At 40.3% G+C, this 13,745-nt stretch overlaps 1 protein-coding gene across 3 annotated transcripts in view; it reads right to left on the reverse strand.

The window, feature by feature from the left end:
* Positions 1 to 13,745, reverse strand: part of MIPOL1 (mirror-image polydactyly 1) — a 287,947-nt gene that overhangs the window by 156,303 nt on the left and 117,899 nt on the right. For all 3 annotated transcript variants that reach the window (XM_075282901.1, XM_075282899.1, XM_075282900.1), the window contains exons 6-7: positions 4,487 to 4,616; positions 73 to 106 (exon numbers count right to left, since the gene is read on the reverse strand). In XM_075282901.1, coding sequence (XP_075139002.1) covers positions 73 to 106; positions 4,487 to 4,616 — 164 coding nt within the window. The remainder of the gene's footprint in view (positions 1 to 72; positions 107 to 4,486; positions 4,617 to 13,745) is intronic.

The following is a 13,745-nucleotide window of genomic DNA, read 5'->3' on the forward strand; positions in this document are numbered from 1 at the left end:
CATTTAAGCAGGGGCCTAATCCAGGAACAGAAAACAAAAAGTAGCGAGAAGTCTCTTGGGACAAGCGCTTACCATGTCACTTTCCTTAGGGTTAATATCTTCCATCCTAAACAAGACAGAAACAGACAATGAGAAGTCGTGAAGGGAAAAACACAAGAAGAGAGAGGGAAGCGCTAAGTGGCCAAAGACTTGCTCCTCAATTCAGAAGCAAAATGAATTCTCTTTCCAAATCTTTGGGAGTTGAAGTAATTTCGCTGCGAGTGTCTTCAGGGGACGCCCTCCACTCCCGACGCATTACGGCGCCAGCTGTTCTGCTGTATCTTTCAATAATGCCGAGCTCATCTCTCCTCGGCTGCAGCCTGTTAACTTATTAATGTTTACCGCAATATATGGCTACAGGGATCAGTTCTTCATATGTGCTGAGGCGGTTTAGTAAAGCAGGCTCTTCACATGTTTTTATTGATCGTTTCGCTTTTAATTAGGGTTTTCGTTTCCTTACTGGGTTTTTTTTTATTTCTTCCATACAGAAGAATGGGGGGAATGATCTATACAAAGCACTGCTCTGATCCCCAGAAATATTACACATTTCACTCGGTTCCAAGTCACATGACTTCAAAACATCCACAATTTACAGGGGTTAAAATGACGATAAAGTTTTTAGGGGTTTAGTGGATAGGGGTATGCCTTATGAATGGGGGCAAAAGCATTTTAAGGGATTTTAGCTGAAGTGGTATTTGACCATAATGTGACCACTAGGAGGCACTATTGTTAGATTTTTTTTTTATTTAAAAAGCCACCCTACCAACAAAATGCAGGCCTCGTGCTCACTTCACACGATGCCACTGGCTTGCAGAGTTTCATCATACTGCACTTGCTCTAATAGATCTAGGACATAGAACTTCTGTCCCATAACCCAAATTGTGGAGTTGGAGTTGGTAGGCCAAACCACTGGATTCCCCTATTTTTCCACAGCCGGGCTCCAACTCCTGCTCTAACTCTGACTCCTTTATAAATGGCTGACAGTCATGGTCAAACAGATGCAGTAAAGATCCTCGGTGATTCAATAACAAGCCAACAGTAAATATGTAACAAACTATGAATCTAATTCATTATACAATATTAACAATGTATAATATAATTAAAAAATATATAGTAACTTCATATTGAAGCTGGATTTGGTAACTTTTTTCTGACTCTGACTTTACCCAAAATTGGTCCCGATTCTGACTCCACAACCCTGCCCATTAGCCAAGTTAACATCTGCATTTCCATTTTTGCGTTCCATCACTGAAAATAAAGGCAGTCCCAGGTCTGTCACATACAGACAACAATGGTGCCCGTTGGACCTGACTGATTATAATGAGATCCATCAGGTTTGCCATAGTGACCATCATTTTATTGGAAAAAAACGTGTGCTGCATGCTCATACTATTTTCACAGGAAATTTTACAAACTCTGCAATGGAGGCTACGAAAGGAATCTCTGAAAAAGATGCTCACTCACACTGCAGAATCTCAATATGTGATGTTGTCTCAGCCTGTCCTTCTGTCTGCTTGTGATGGGTATCTCCCAATCAGCTCTTACAAGCAGGAGGCAGAGGAATTATTTGATACTTCTCAAAAAAAGCGAGGAACATCAATATAAGATAAAGCAAAAGGCACCAACCAACCTAAAATACAACAAAATTATTTCTTAAGTTAGATTCACACTAGCTTTCATGTCTCTGTCCTTTGGGTCCACATGAGGAGGCAATTGATGGAGAATCTGTCCGCTTATAAAAAGTGGTTACATGCGGAAACCCGCAGACCCCAGAGACTGTAATGGGGTCCAACCAAATTTCCACCCAGTTTTCATTTTGCAGGACTTTTCTCTCCACCAATTTTAGGCGCATTCTGCACCAGAGTCGGAGACTACAGCACAAGTGTGAATCCAGCCTTAGGTTTATGAAAGTAATTTTATTCTTCTGATCTTGACATGTCTTGTGTAGAATGTTAACACCTGCATGATGTTCAATATTAGTGTTGAGCGAATACTATTCGAAATTCTAGTTTCGAACACCACGCTCACATAGGAATGAATAGGAGTGGGCGAACTGCAGTTTCGAATACTATTCGATCATCTCTATTCAATATATTCATTCATATTAATTTCATTTATTGTTTTATTTACTTATCTTTACTTAAAGGAATTATTACACATAAAAAAAGCAAATAAATTTTCTACAAAATCTAAAATTGGGAGAAGATATTCTCCTTAGTCTCCTGCATTTTTTTAAATTTATTTTTGCTTTATTTTGCAATGCCACAATGAAATGTCTTAGTCCGTATTGACTTGTTGCGGTTTTAGTGTGTTTTAATCTTTCTTTTTAAGCAAACTGCCATTGTTGACTATGGCAAGGCAGAAATAATTTTTTTGCACATTTGTAAAGCAGTGACCGTGCCAAATTGTGAATGTAACAAAATGGTTATGAATCAATTTTATGGACTGTAAATCCTCTACAAAAATTGGGAGCTTCAGGCTCTCTACTAGCCACCTAATTAGTCCTATTAGTGTGATATACTGTAGGGTTACAATGACTAACATATTGATGGATACGTGCTGCTATTTTGCTGTATGGCTGCTGTCATGGTATTTGTTTGTGTGTGATCTTCTCAGTCTCCCGCACTGTCAATCTTTCAAGGCCAGCAAACCAATGTTTATCTGACGGTGTCAGTGCTGGTAAATTTGTGTATTGTTTAGTCTGTCTGGGACCTGTCTGTAGGTTCATGTCAATATTTCCATATGCTTTCATAGACCTACATGTATGAACAAAGCTCGGGGTATCCTGATGCGAAAACAAGAAAAGCAAGCCATATAAAGGGAATCAAAAATGCTTGTAAAAATGATTAACCATTTCCTTTTATGTGCAGTATTAAAGGGGTTTCCCCATAGTAAACACTGAAGAGTAATATTACGGTATTATTAATATCTTGAGTGAATGGCTTTTTACTAGTCAAGCCGCAAATTCTACATTAAATTGAGGTTTGGACTCCCTTGAACTTTATAATGATTTTTTAGCTTTTAATACAGAAACCTATTAGGCCCGATTCACATCTGCACATGGGTTTATGCTTGGGGACCCCCCCCCCAAACAGAAACCTATACACATAATAAAAATGGTTACCTAAGGAAACCTGCAGACTCCATAGACTATAATGGGGTCCGTGTGGTTTCCACTCAGTTTCCGCATGAAAAATGCGGAGAGAAAAGTACTGCTTACAGGAAAGCGGGAACAGAATGGCTCAAACACAGATGTGAACCGGGCCTTAGGAAAGGTCATCAATATTAGATTGTTCGGGGAGGGTCGACATTTGGCACCCCCCAGAGAATAGCTGTTCTCAGCCAGCCACAAAACTATACAGTGGAGATGGCTCTGTCCACTGTGCAGTGGCTGTTCCTGGCACTGCCACTACATAGTAGGTGTAGCCGTCTGTTTTCAGCTTTGTCCATTGTAAACTTCCAGAACCAACTGCTGCTGAAAACAGCTGATCAGTGGAAGTGCCAGGTGTCAGATTCCCACCAATCTGATATATTAAAAACAAGACCTACCAGGACTCCTATATTATGCAATTGAAAACATCACAGAATGGAGGGGACACAAGTGTATAGTTTACATGGTTTGCTGCTTATACATTTGGGAAACAATCTTTATGAATGCTGCCCCCATACAAATCCACTTTTGCAAAGCCATCGCTACATATTCTCTCATATAGGATGATTCTTGGCCTGGCTATGTGTGATACATGGACTTTATAAGCAGCGGGTGTATCAGGCCGAAATACCAGCCAGTCCCTGAACATTACATACCACTTACCAGCCCAATCATTAAGTTCTGCCAGACAAAACTTTCTTGTATTTGTGTTTTTCCTTGTTTTTATTGGTTTTGACCTGTCTTTTAACAGAACTTTGTAATGTTGCCAAGCCCCTTGCTAATTATTAGTACCCAATAATCCATATGTCCCATGAATAAAGAAATCAGAGCTCCATCCCCCAATATTTGCCGACTTTCCATGCAATAACAGGTTTACTCTTAGGCCTCATACACAAGGCATAGGACCCCTCTTTGGACCCCACTCCTGGTCGTGTGCATAGGGCTTTAGTGTCTATTACATTACAGCTGACAACCAGTGTTTCCCAATTAAGCTAACTGTTCTGTGTGCAAGTAAGAAACTATGTACAAAACCCGACAAATCGCGGGGGCCACACGGTGGCTCAGTGGCTAGCACTGCGGCCTTGCAGCACTGGAGTCCTGGTGTTCAAATACCACCAAGGGCAAAAAAAAACATCTGCAAGGAGTTTGTATGTTCTCCCTGTGTTTGCATGGATTTCCATCCCATATTCCAAAGACATACTGATAGCGAAAAATGTACATTGTGAGCTCTATGTGGGTCTCACAATCTACAAAAAAAAACAAAAACGCCAAATCGCCATTGACGGCTGATCTTACTCTCTGATGTATTGCTGGAGTTGCTGGACACGCAGAAGAGCTTCATCTCGCTCTTCATTAGCCAGTCTAAGCCGCGCCATAATTGCTTCATCTCTTTCACGCTGTGCACTGTAAACTTCTCTCACGAGCTCTGTAAGAAAGAATAAAAGGTAAAAAAGCAACTTCATTTTGGAACCTATATTATAATAATTATCTGTATGGGACTGTTGGAGATAACTGAGCATATAGGCCTATAGGTATCATGGCATACTAGTCTGTTTCTCCCATCAAATAGAAGAAATTGAGACCCCATTCCCAGGATTGCTGGATGAAACTCCCACTGATCAGTTATTTCCCATGGATAGGGGGGATCACGTTCATTCCTGATACAACCCCTTTAAATCGTACAATCCAAATATCAGCCTCATCATCTGACAGTACATTTAGACTTTGGGATGGCAGCCTTGCAAACATACAGTAATGAGCGAGGTAATGATATTGTAAGCAAGGAGATCGCTCACCACACACATCATTTACACTAGAAATATTTACCGTCTACAGAACCATGGCCAGGGCCCTATTACTGAAATAATAGTTTTGCAGCAGATGATGGGTTAAACCAACACGCTGCACACAAAGCAATACAACTAAACATAATCAAGCTAATTAGGACAATGCAAATACGACGGCTCATCCCAGATTTCTTTCCCTTCCTTTGACTTGCGATAGATTTCAATATTTGCACAGTGAAGGTTCAGAGCAGTTACATTACATTCACAAATATTATCACCCGCTGAGTAAGCCAGTGAGGAAAATCCTCCCTCAGTCCATGTGGAAGAGGAGATGTTTACCATTATATTTGGATACTTCCATTTTTACACAAGCTTATCAAATATCCGGTAATTCTTAGTCAAATGAGGCGCTCTCTCCAACACCGCTTTATTTTTCTGGCAAATACTACCACTTTGTTTAGGGACCTAATTGTTATATAATGTAAGTAGAAAGTAAATGTTGTAAGTGGAGGCGGGAGGGAGGAAAGAGGGACCGTGTAAACTAATTGTATGTGTACTTATCCATCTGTGCTCCCTGGACGGACAAGCGAGCAGAGTATTACCAAACTATCACAGATATTAAAGGGGAATCTCATCCCAAATCACCAGTGTCTGGTCATGATGAAAGGGTGGAAGGCTCGCACCATCAGAGATTCCCAAAACTAAAGGACCGCAGTGCTCGATAGAGTCTAAACCCTTCAGGGTCCATGCACACGGAGGAAAATGGTGAGGAATTTGGTGTGGAATTTAAGCGCTGACAAAAAACCCTCCCATTGACTTCAATAGGTTCCTTTTTCTGCTAGCCCCCCATTGAAATCAATGGCAGGCTTTTTTTCAGCACTGAAATTCCACACCAAATTCCTCACCATTTTCCTTCGTGTGAATAGAGCCTCACTGCGACTTTAAAAGGAGCAGTCCATACATATTAGATGTAGGTTGGTCCAATCTGTCAGTTTTGCCAGGCTCAGACAACCATGTAATGTGTGGCCATCACCATATTTGCCGTGGGAGACAATGAAGCATTTCAGCTGCCCGATTCTTGTGTTCTCAAAGAAATAAGTTGCTGCCAATGGAGTCTGGTAGGTAGTAGTTTTCTACCTTATCTCATTCATTGCAAGTAAGTGGCACATATATAGAGAAATGTAGCAAGGTAACTTTAGGCTGATCAAGCATCTAACAATATGGCTGGCTTAAAGGGGTTGTGGTGTTAAGGACACTTATTCCCTATCCACAAAACCGGGGATGGTGTTCCTGTGGGGTCCCCCAGCAATCAGGAGAACAGGGGAGCAAAAGTCCCTCTATAATCTCATTGTGGATGGAGGGCCAGTGCAACTGTGAGAAACTCCATTGTCTTCTATGAGGCTGAAGGCATTGCTGGAAATTACTGTCCTGGCAGTAACAAAGACGTGGAAGGAGCAGTGGTCCACAAGCATGATGGAGCTCCACTCACAATAAAGATTTAAGGGGACTTGAACGCTTGCGGACCCAGTGGTCAGGCCCCAGCAGTCGGACACTTCCAGTCCCTGTCCTGTGAAAAGGGAATAAGTGTCCTTAACAGCACAACGCTTTAAGGCCTACTTGGGACTGCATTGGCAGTATCTCTGTAAGGCGCTGCAGAATAGGATGGCACTATATAAATGAGAAAAATAAATAAATAGGATAGTTCAATTGAAAATCAGCTGTTTGAAGAAGTGAATGCTGCAGCCTCTTCACTATTTACCAAGCACAGTATCATATATTTGTATACCGGCCGGGCTTGTCCTGTGATTCAGCAATGTGACCAATGAACATGACATCACATGGCCTGCAAATCACAGAGCGCACTCTTGATAAGTCCCCCAAAAAAACCTTTAATATCAAGAAAGGAATAAACCGCTATCAGACATCCCAAGGCTTTTCAGTCGTGAGAAGAAAAGGATCAGGCACATTAAAACCAATATGCCCAACCCTTCATTGTCGCATCTGCTGTTGGGGAAGAATTTGGACAGAAGTTTTCAGGTCTTGGCATACAAGACCCTCAACCATTGCTCTGATAATGCATGTTTCTGAACAGTGCAGATTGTAAAAGGAAATTTTTGTATTACTTACGTAACATAATATCCATATACTTTGCTATAAATTTGTGATGCTAAACAAGAATATTCTGAGCTTTTCTTTATAGAAAACGAGGCGGCCGCCGCGATGGAGACTCTAAATGCCAATGTGATGAGAATAAGAGACTAGAGAGAGAGTAGAGAGAGGTGGCAGTACAGCGCCATATACTGTTTCCCAATATGTATGGCTACATGTACGCCTTCCTAATTTCATTAGGTATGGCAGGAATGATTTGGGCACCTTAGTCTGTATTTTCTTTTTTAATTACAGGAGAAACAGGTTTTAGCTTCTCTTTGCGATCAGTATAAGATTGGCTTTGTAGAGAAGGTTAATAAGAAATGTGTCTGCAAAAGTCAAACAGAATTAAACGCTCTAAACTGATTAATATTCCAAAGAGCTTCTCCTGTGCCTCATAATCTTCCTTCCTCATCCTTATGGGGTTAATCCTACACAGAATCCCGAGTGGTAGGAAGAGAAATAAGGAATGGAAGCGAGAATGGGAAACCGCAGAAAGGACGAAACAAAGAAAGCAAAACCAGGCAAGGGATCCGGCATAGCATATGTAACATAAAGCCAACATACATGTAACATATATATTATTGTGACGCGTCACCTTAAATCTAATCTACATTTACAACGCTGAGCTATACTAATGCTTCTCTGTTATCAGTCTAGGGAAAAGGTGAATGCAATGGTCTCCAATGGAAGTTCTGGCAGACACTATCTGCCTGTGATGACTGTACATAGCAGCACTATTTATACAATGTACTATTAAACACTATATACTATAGCTTTAGTGCTATCTAATACAGATATGCATACTATTTTACAATGGTACATAGTAACAATTCATTTTGCTGTTTATTATAGGGTAGCAACCATGAACACTGCAGTGCTGACTGGTAATATGGCTATGCCACGCTTCATAGCGCCGAGAGAAAAAACCCTTATAATATATAATAACGGAAATGTATTGAGAGGCCTGTAAATAATATTTCTATAAGCATCATATTGATGATTATAAAGCAATGACTGGTACTAACTACATGGACAATGCTTCCTTTCTGCAGAAGGGTCAGATTAAGGGTGAATTTGGTGAGGGCTCCAATCCCAACTCTGAGAACAGGGTAGCACCTATGGCAGCCACAAATAGGAAAGGTGGCCATGTACATGTATGCCTCTCACTCCACTGACTATAGGAGTCACACACGAGTTACCTATAGGACACTGCATGTGCGCCTAGAATTTTGGACAGCTTTTGTAGAAATTTGTTGTTATTCTAATCACTAAATAACATACACTAGGTTCACACTAGCATTTGGGTTTCTGTCCTTTGGGTCCACATGGGGACCCAAAAGATGGAAATCCTGTCTGCTTAACCAGTTTATGCCTAGTCTTCCATTATTGGAACTCAAAACCAATATAACCTCCGGCATAAATGGGCTAAATAGGGGTTACACACGGAAACCCAATTTACACTAGGGGATATGTTAATCCTTATACATGTTCCTCCTTTTTAAAGAGCAGTGTAAAGGACCAGATATGTGAGGACTCACTTGAAGTTCCAAATCTTGGGAAATGCGGTTCCACCACAAATGGATTTTTGAATCGGCTTTATTGGGCAAAACACTACGCGTTTCGGGCTTATACCAGCCCTTTTTCAAGTGTAAGTAGCTGTGCCAGATGCATGGCTCGGTGTTGTTCTATGTTTTCTCTTGAGCCTTTTTTAAAGAGGGACTTCTACATGTAAGGCTGGATTCACACTTGCAATGACGCAGAATCAGCCTGAAATCAGTAGAGAGAAGATTCCTTTAAGGAGGACTTTTTTTCTCTGCCAGTTTCAGTATAAAACAGGAGGAACATGTATAATAAGGATTAACATATATCCTAGTATAAATGATAAGAATATTAGAAGACGCCTCAGAAATAGATAGAAAGACAGACAGACAGACAGACAGACAGACAGACAGACAGACAGACAGATAGATAGATAGATAGATAGATAGATAGATAGATAGATAGATAGGAGATAGATGGATATTACTAGATAGATAGATAGATAGATAGATAGATAGATAGATAGGAGATAGATAAATAGGAGATAGATAGATAGATAGATAGATAGATAGATAGTAGATAGATAGATAGATAGATAGATAGATAGATAGATAGATAGATAGGAGATAGATAGATATTACTGTATGTAGAGAGAGATAGATAGATAGATAGATAGATAGATAGATAGATAGATAGATAGATAGATAGATATTACTGTATATAGAGACAGATAGATATTAATGTAAATATAGATAGATAGATAGATAGATAGATAGATATTACTGTATATAGAGACAGATAGATAGATAGATAGATAGATAGATGATAGATAAATAGATAGATAGGAGATAGATAGATAGATAGATAGATAGATAGATAGGAGATAGATAAATAGGAGATAGATAGATAGATAGATAGATAGATAGATAGATAGATAGATAGTAGATAGATAGATAGATAGATAGATAGGAGATAGATAGATATTACTGTATGTAGAGATAGATAGATAGATAGATAGATAGATAGATAGATAGATAGATAGATAGATATTACTGTATATAGAGACAGATAGATATTAATGTAAAGATAGATAGATAGATAGATAGATAGATATTACTGTATATAGAGACAGATAGATAGATAGATAGATAGATGATAGATAAATAGATAGATAGGAGATAGATAGATAGATAGATAGATAGATAGATAGGTCATCTAGACAATATCAACTCTTCTTTCTCCAACTGTAACATGCTACGATGTCTATATATATATATATATATATATATATATATATATTCTGCTGTGACGCTGGGCACCACGCCCGCTCTGGCATCGTTCCACAGCCAATAAGGAAGTTGGCAGCAAAGAATGGCTAGACTTCGAGCTTGTTTCCCAGCACTGTTCCTAGTCCCACTCCTGTGCTAGTAATGGGCCCCATTAATCATTAGATGTCACATTCTTGTGGTTTTGCACCATATTAAAAATAACGCAATCATATAAATAAGAGACGCAGAGAGAAGATAAATCGAGAACTCTTAAGAGGTTTAGTAAAGACAAAGAAATCAGAGAATTAAAATAGGACAAAATAGCACTGTTCCATAGGGCCATCCTATAAGTATAAAGTGCATTACCTTTTTTAGTTAAGGGTTTGTTTCATGTGTCCTATGAGAACTTACAAACATTACAAAGGGGGTCTTTCACTTGGCTCCCACCTTCTTAGCAAAAAGCCGTTACAGTAGTCCATCTAACACTATATATGTTTTTCACTGGGGGATTCAGAAGCTGGATCCAAGGAAACCTCTTCAATTATGTATGTGTACTGTCAAGTGGGTGGTCCCTACCACTCAGCCTCATCACTGGACAGTGAAGGATTGCCCACTAGATATTACCCCTGTATCTGTGGCCAAAAGTAAAGTGGTCGATGTCTCTGGAACAGGGAATTCAGCAGAGCGAATTGAGCCTATAGGTATACACAATTCAATACCTATGGGTATGCAAAACTCAATAGCTCAGAAGATATGACATGTCCTCCATAAACTGCAAGTCTATGGAGAACCCCAGATAGCATAATACGGTATATGAAGGACTAACTTAGCTCTGCTGCATCTGTACACAAGAAGTCTAAAATGGGGTTAAAGTGAAATGTATACTATTGTGTTTCCGGGTGCCAGTACTGAAGGCAATGATGCTATTGACACAGGATGGGACAATCTGTTAGAGATGCCTTGGGCATCCATGGATCTACTCACTATTTGCATAGCAAACTCCCTTTGTTCATTGTGAACAGACTTGAAAGACCATCACGTCTCCTTCCCCTGTCCCCAAAATAATGTGTATGAACCTTATTTAACATTGGAAGTCCCTTTGTTTGTACAGTGGTGTATATCTACAGAAAATAGCACATATAGTAACAAAACAACAGAAGAAGATAGTCTATGGGGGTGTTCACATTTGCACCCCTGTCTGTCCGCCGTGTTTCCATCCTAATGCCTGGAGAAACTGGATAGGGGACGGCTTGCCGGCGGTCAGTTTTAATCAAACCACCGGTGTCCATATGCGGCCTCTTTCTGGTGAAACCATTTTTGAGGGTTTTTTTTGCATGGACACAGTCCTGCATGTCTGACTTTGTGTCCGGCTAAAAAAAACTGTTTCACCGTGGACAGGCAGAAGATGCACATGGGCGATCCCTTTGCAAACCCATTCAAGTGAATGGGTTTGAAAACTGACCACCGGGTTTCCGTCTCCTGTCCAGTTTCTTGGGGCAGAAGACGGAAAGCTGCCGGAATGGCTAAACCGGAGAACGGGCGCACCCACCCTAAGGGAGGTGCTTCATTTTACTGTAGCGGCCCACCTACAAAGGTTACCTTGACGTGGCAATTGGGCTTACAGTTACAGTTTGATAAAAATGTAAAAGGTACCAAGAACCTCATTTTCCCCCTGTGTGTACTGAGACCAAAATAATTGTAAACTTTTAAAGTTCTGAAATTACTGCTTTAGGCCCCACATTGTGGAAACGCAGCTTTTTTGTTGCAGATTTTCCTGCATTTCTTTTTAGAGCCAAAGCCAGTAGTGGATTAAGCAGAAGGTGCACAAAAAAAAAAAAAAGCTGTGTAGCCACAAAACGGGACCTTAGCCCTGGCGGGCTGAAGTTCCCAAGCACAGCTTATTTTTGGGTGAACAATTCTAACTAAAAAGAATTTTCCCTAAAGCAGATGACTTCTTTCAAGGTATAGCTAGGATATGCAGAGAGAAATCTGAAAGCCCCAGTAGCGAAGCTATAGGGGGCACAGAGATAGCAATCTCTACCAGGCCTGAACCTGAGTGGGCCCGAGATGACACAAGTATTATATTGACAGCACACGGAAAGTGGGGACCCCATTACTGATTTTGCATGTTACGTTTCTAGTTACCTAATGCAGTGATATAGGGGCTGGTGAAGTCCCCCTGTATAACTATATACACTTACAGTTCAGAAAAATTGGAAAGATGGGTGCAAAGTCTATAGAAAGTGTACTGACACTTTCACTTATAGAAAACAAAGATGGGGAAAAATCTACAGTATAACACAGAAACAATGTAAAATAATACCGCTGGGTCATGTAAACTGATGAATTTTTTTTAGAATGGAAATCACCTAGAGAAATGTGTTTGCGCTTAATTTTCTGGAAGTTCCATAACTTATTGGTTGGCATATGGTAATCCACATCTAACAACCTCCAGAGCGGCCCTTCAAGATCTCACCGATTCCCAGAATATACCCTATTGTAGTACCACATAAGCTAACACAAGCACAGGCCTCCACTTGTCTTCATGTCCTCCTGTCTACACTGATGGGATGGCTGTAAAATGATCTAATTTCTGCAGCCGCCTCTTGCACAGAAGCTCTAGGAGTTCCGGAAGACTTCTTATCAGATCCAGAATATCAGGACGATCTAGTCTGTGTATTAAAATGCTGGAATGATCAGGAATCAAGAAACCCAACGCTATAGATTTTACCTTAAAGGGCTCTATCATTGGGAAAAGTCATTTTTAGATAAGCTTCCACCGTGCACCGGAAGTGTCTGTGTGTCTGCTCTATGTGTCTGTATAGCAGAGACAAGTCATCAGCACAGCAGCCTCTGCTATACATACACATAGAGCAGACAGTGCACACAGATACTTCCGGTGCATGGTCTAAATTAATTAGCATATGAATAAAAACGGACATTCAAAATCTGCTGAGGCAATTTACATACAAAAGGTAGGTGTGAAATAGCCTTTCTAAAGGCTATGCAAGGATGTGCTTATCTAAAAATGACTTATCCCAATGATAGAGCCTCTTTAACTACTTTATATTCCATGCAGAATTTGGGTTAAGGTGCAATACTTGTATTGCCTACATCTGTCGGATGTGAGGGTGTACAGACTCTCCCATGACAGCAGATGGTTGGGAAAAATAAGGATCAAGCAGCTGAATTTCAACATGTCTAATCCCATTATTTTTAGGGGAAATAAGCTATCCCCATTGATGCAGGTCATCCTACTAATATTATAAGTGTGAAAGTTTGTGTGTTTGGATGTTTGTGAGTTTGGATGTTTGTTCCTCAATCACGCTAAAACACCTGGACGGATTTGCGTGCAATTTTCCACAAACATAGTTTTCTCTTAGGATTGAGTCACAGGCTACTTTTGGTGCCACTAAACAACATGGCTTCCTAGCAGGAGACTCACAAAAGCAGGACTCCTAGCCCCAGCTATAGACTCACACACACTGCCTGGCATTTCCTGCCTCAACCTGCCTGCACACTCCTTACTGTCACCTCAGGAGTAGCCCTCACTCTACTCACTCACATTTACATATAGCTTTCCACTATATAACACATCACATTGTCTGTATCACTACATACACAATACAACACATCACATTGTCTGTATCACGACATACACAATACAACACATCACATTGTCTGTATCACGACATACACAATACAACACATCACATTGTCTGTATCACGACATACACAATACAACACATCACATTGTCTGTATCACGACATACACAATACAACACATCACATTGTCTGTATCACGACATA

Source organism: Leptodactylus fuscus, chromosome 7 (genome assembly GCF_031893055.1).
Source record: "Leptodactylus fuscus isolate aLepFus1 chromosome 7, aLepFus1.hap2, whole genome shotgun sequence".
NCBI lineage: Eukaryota > Metazoa > Chordata > Amphibia > Anura > Leptodactylidae > Leptodactylus > Leptodactylus fuscus.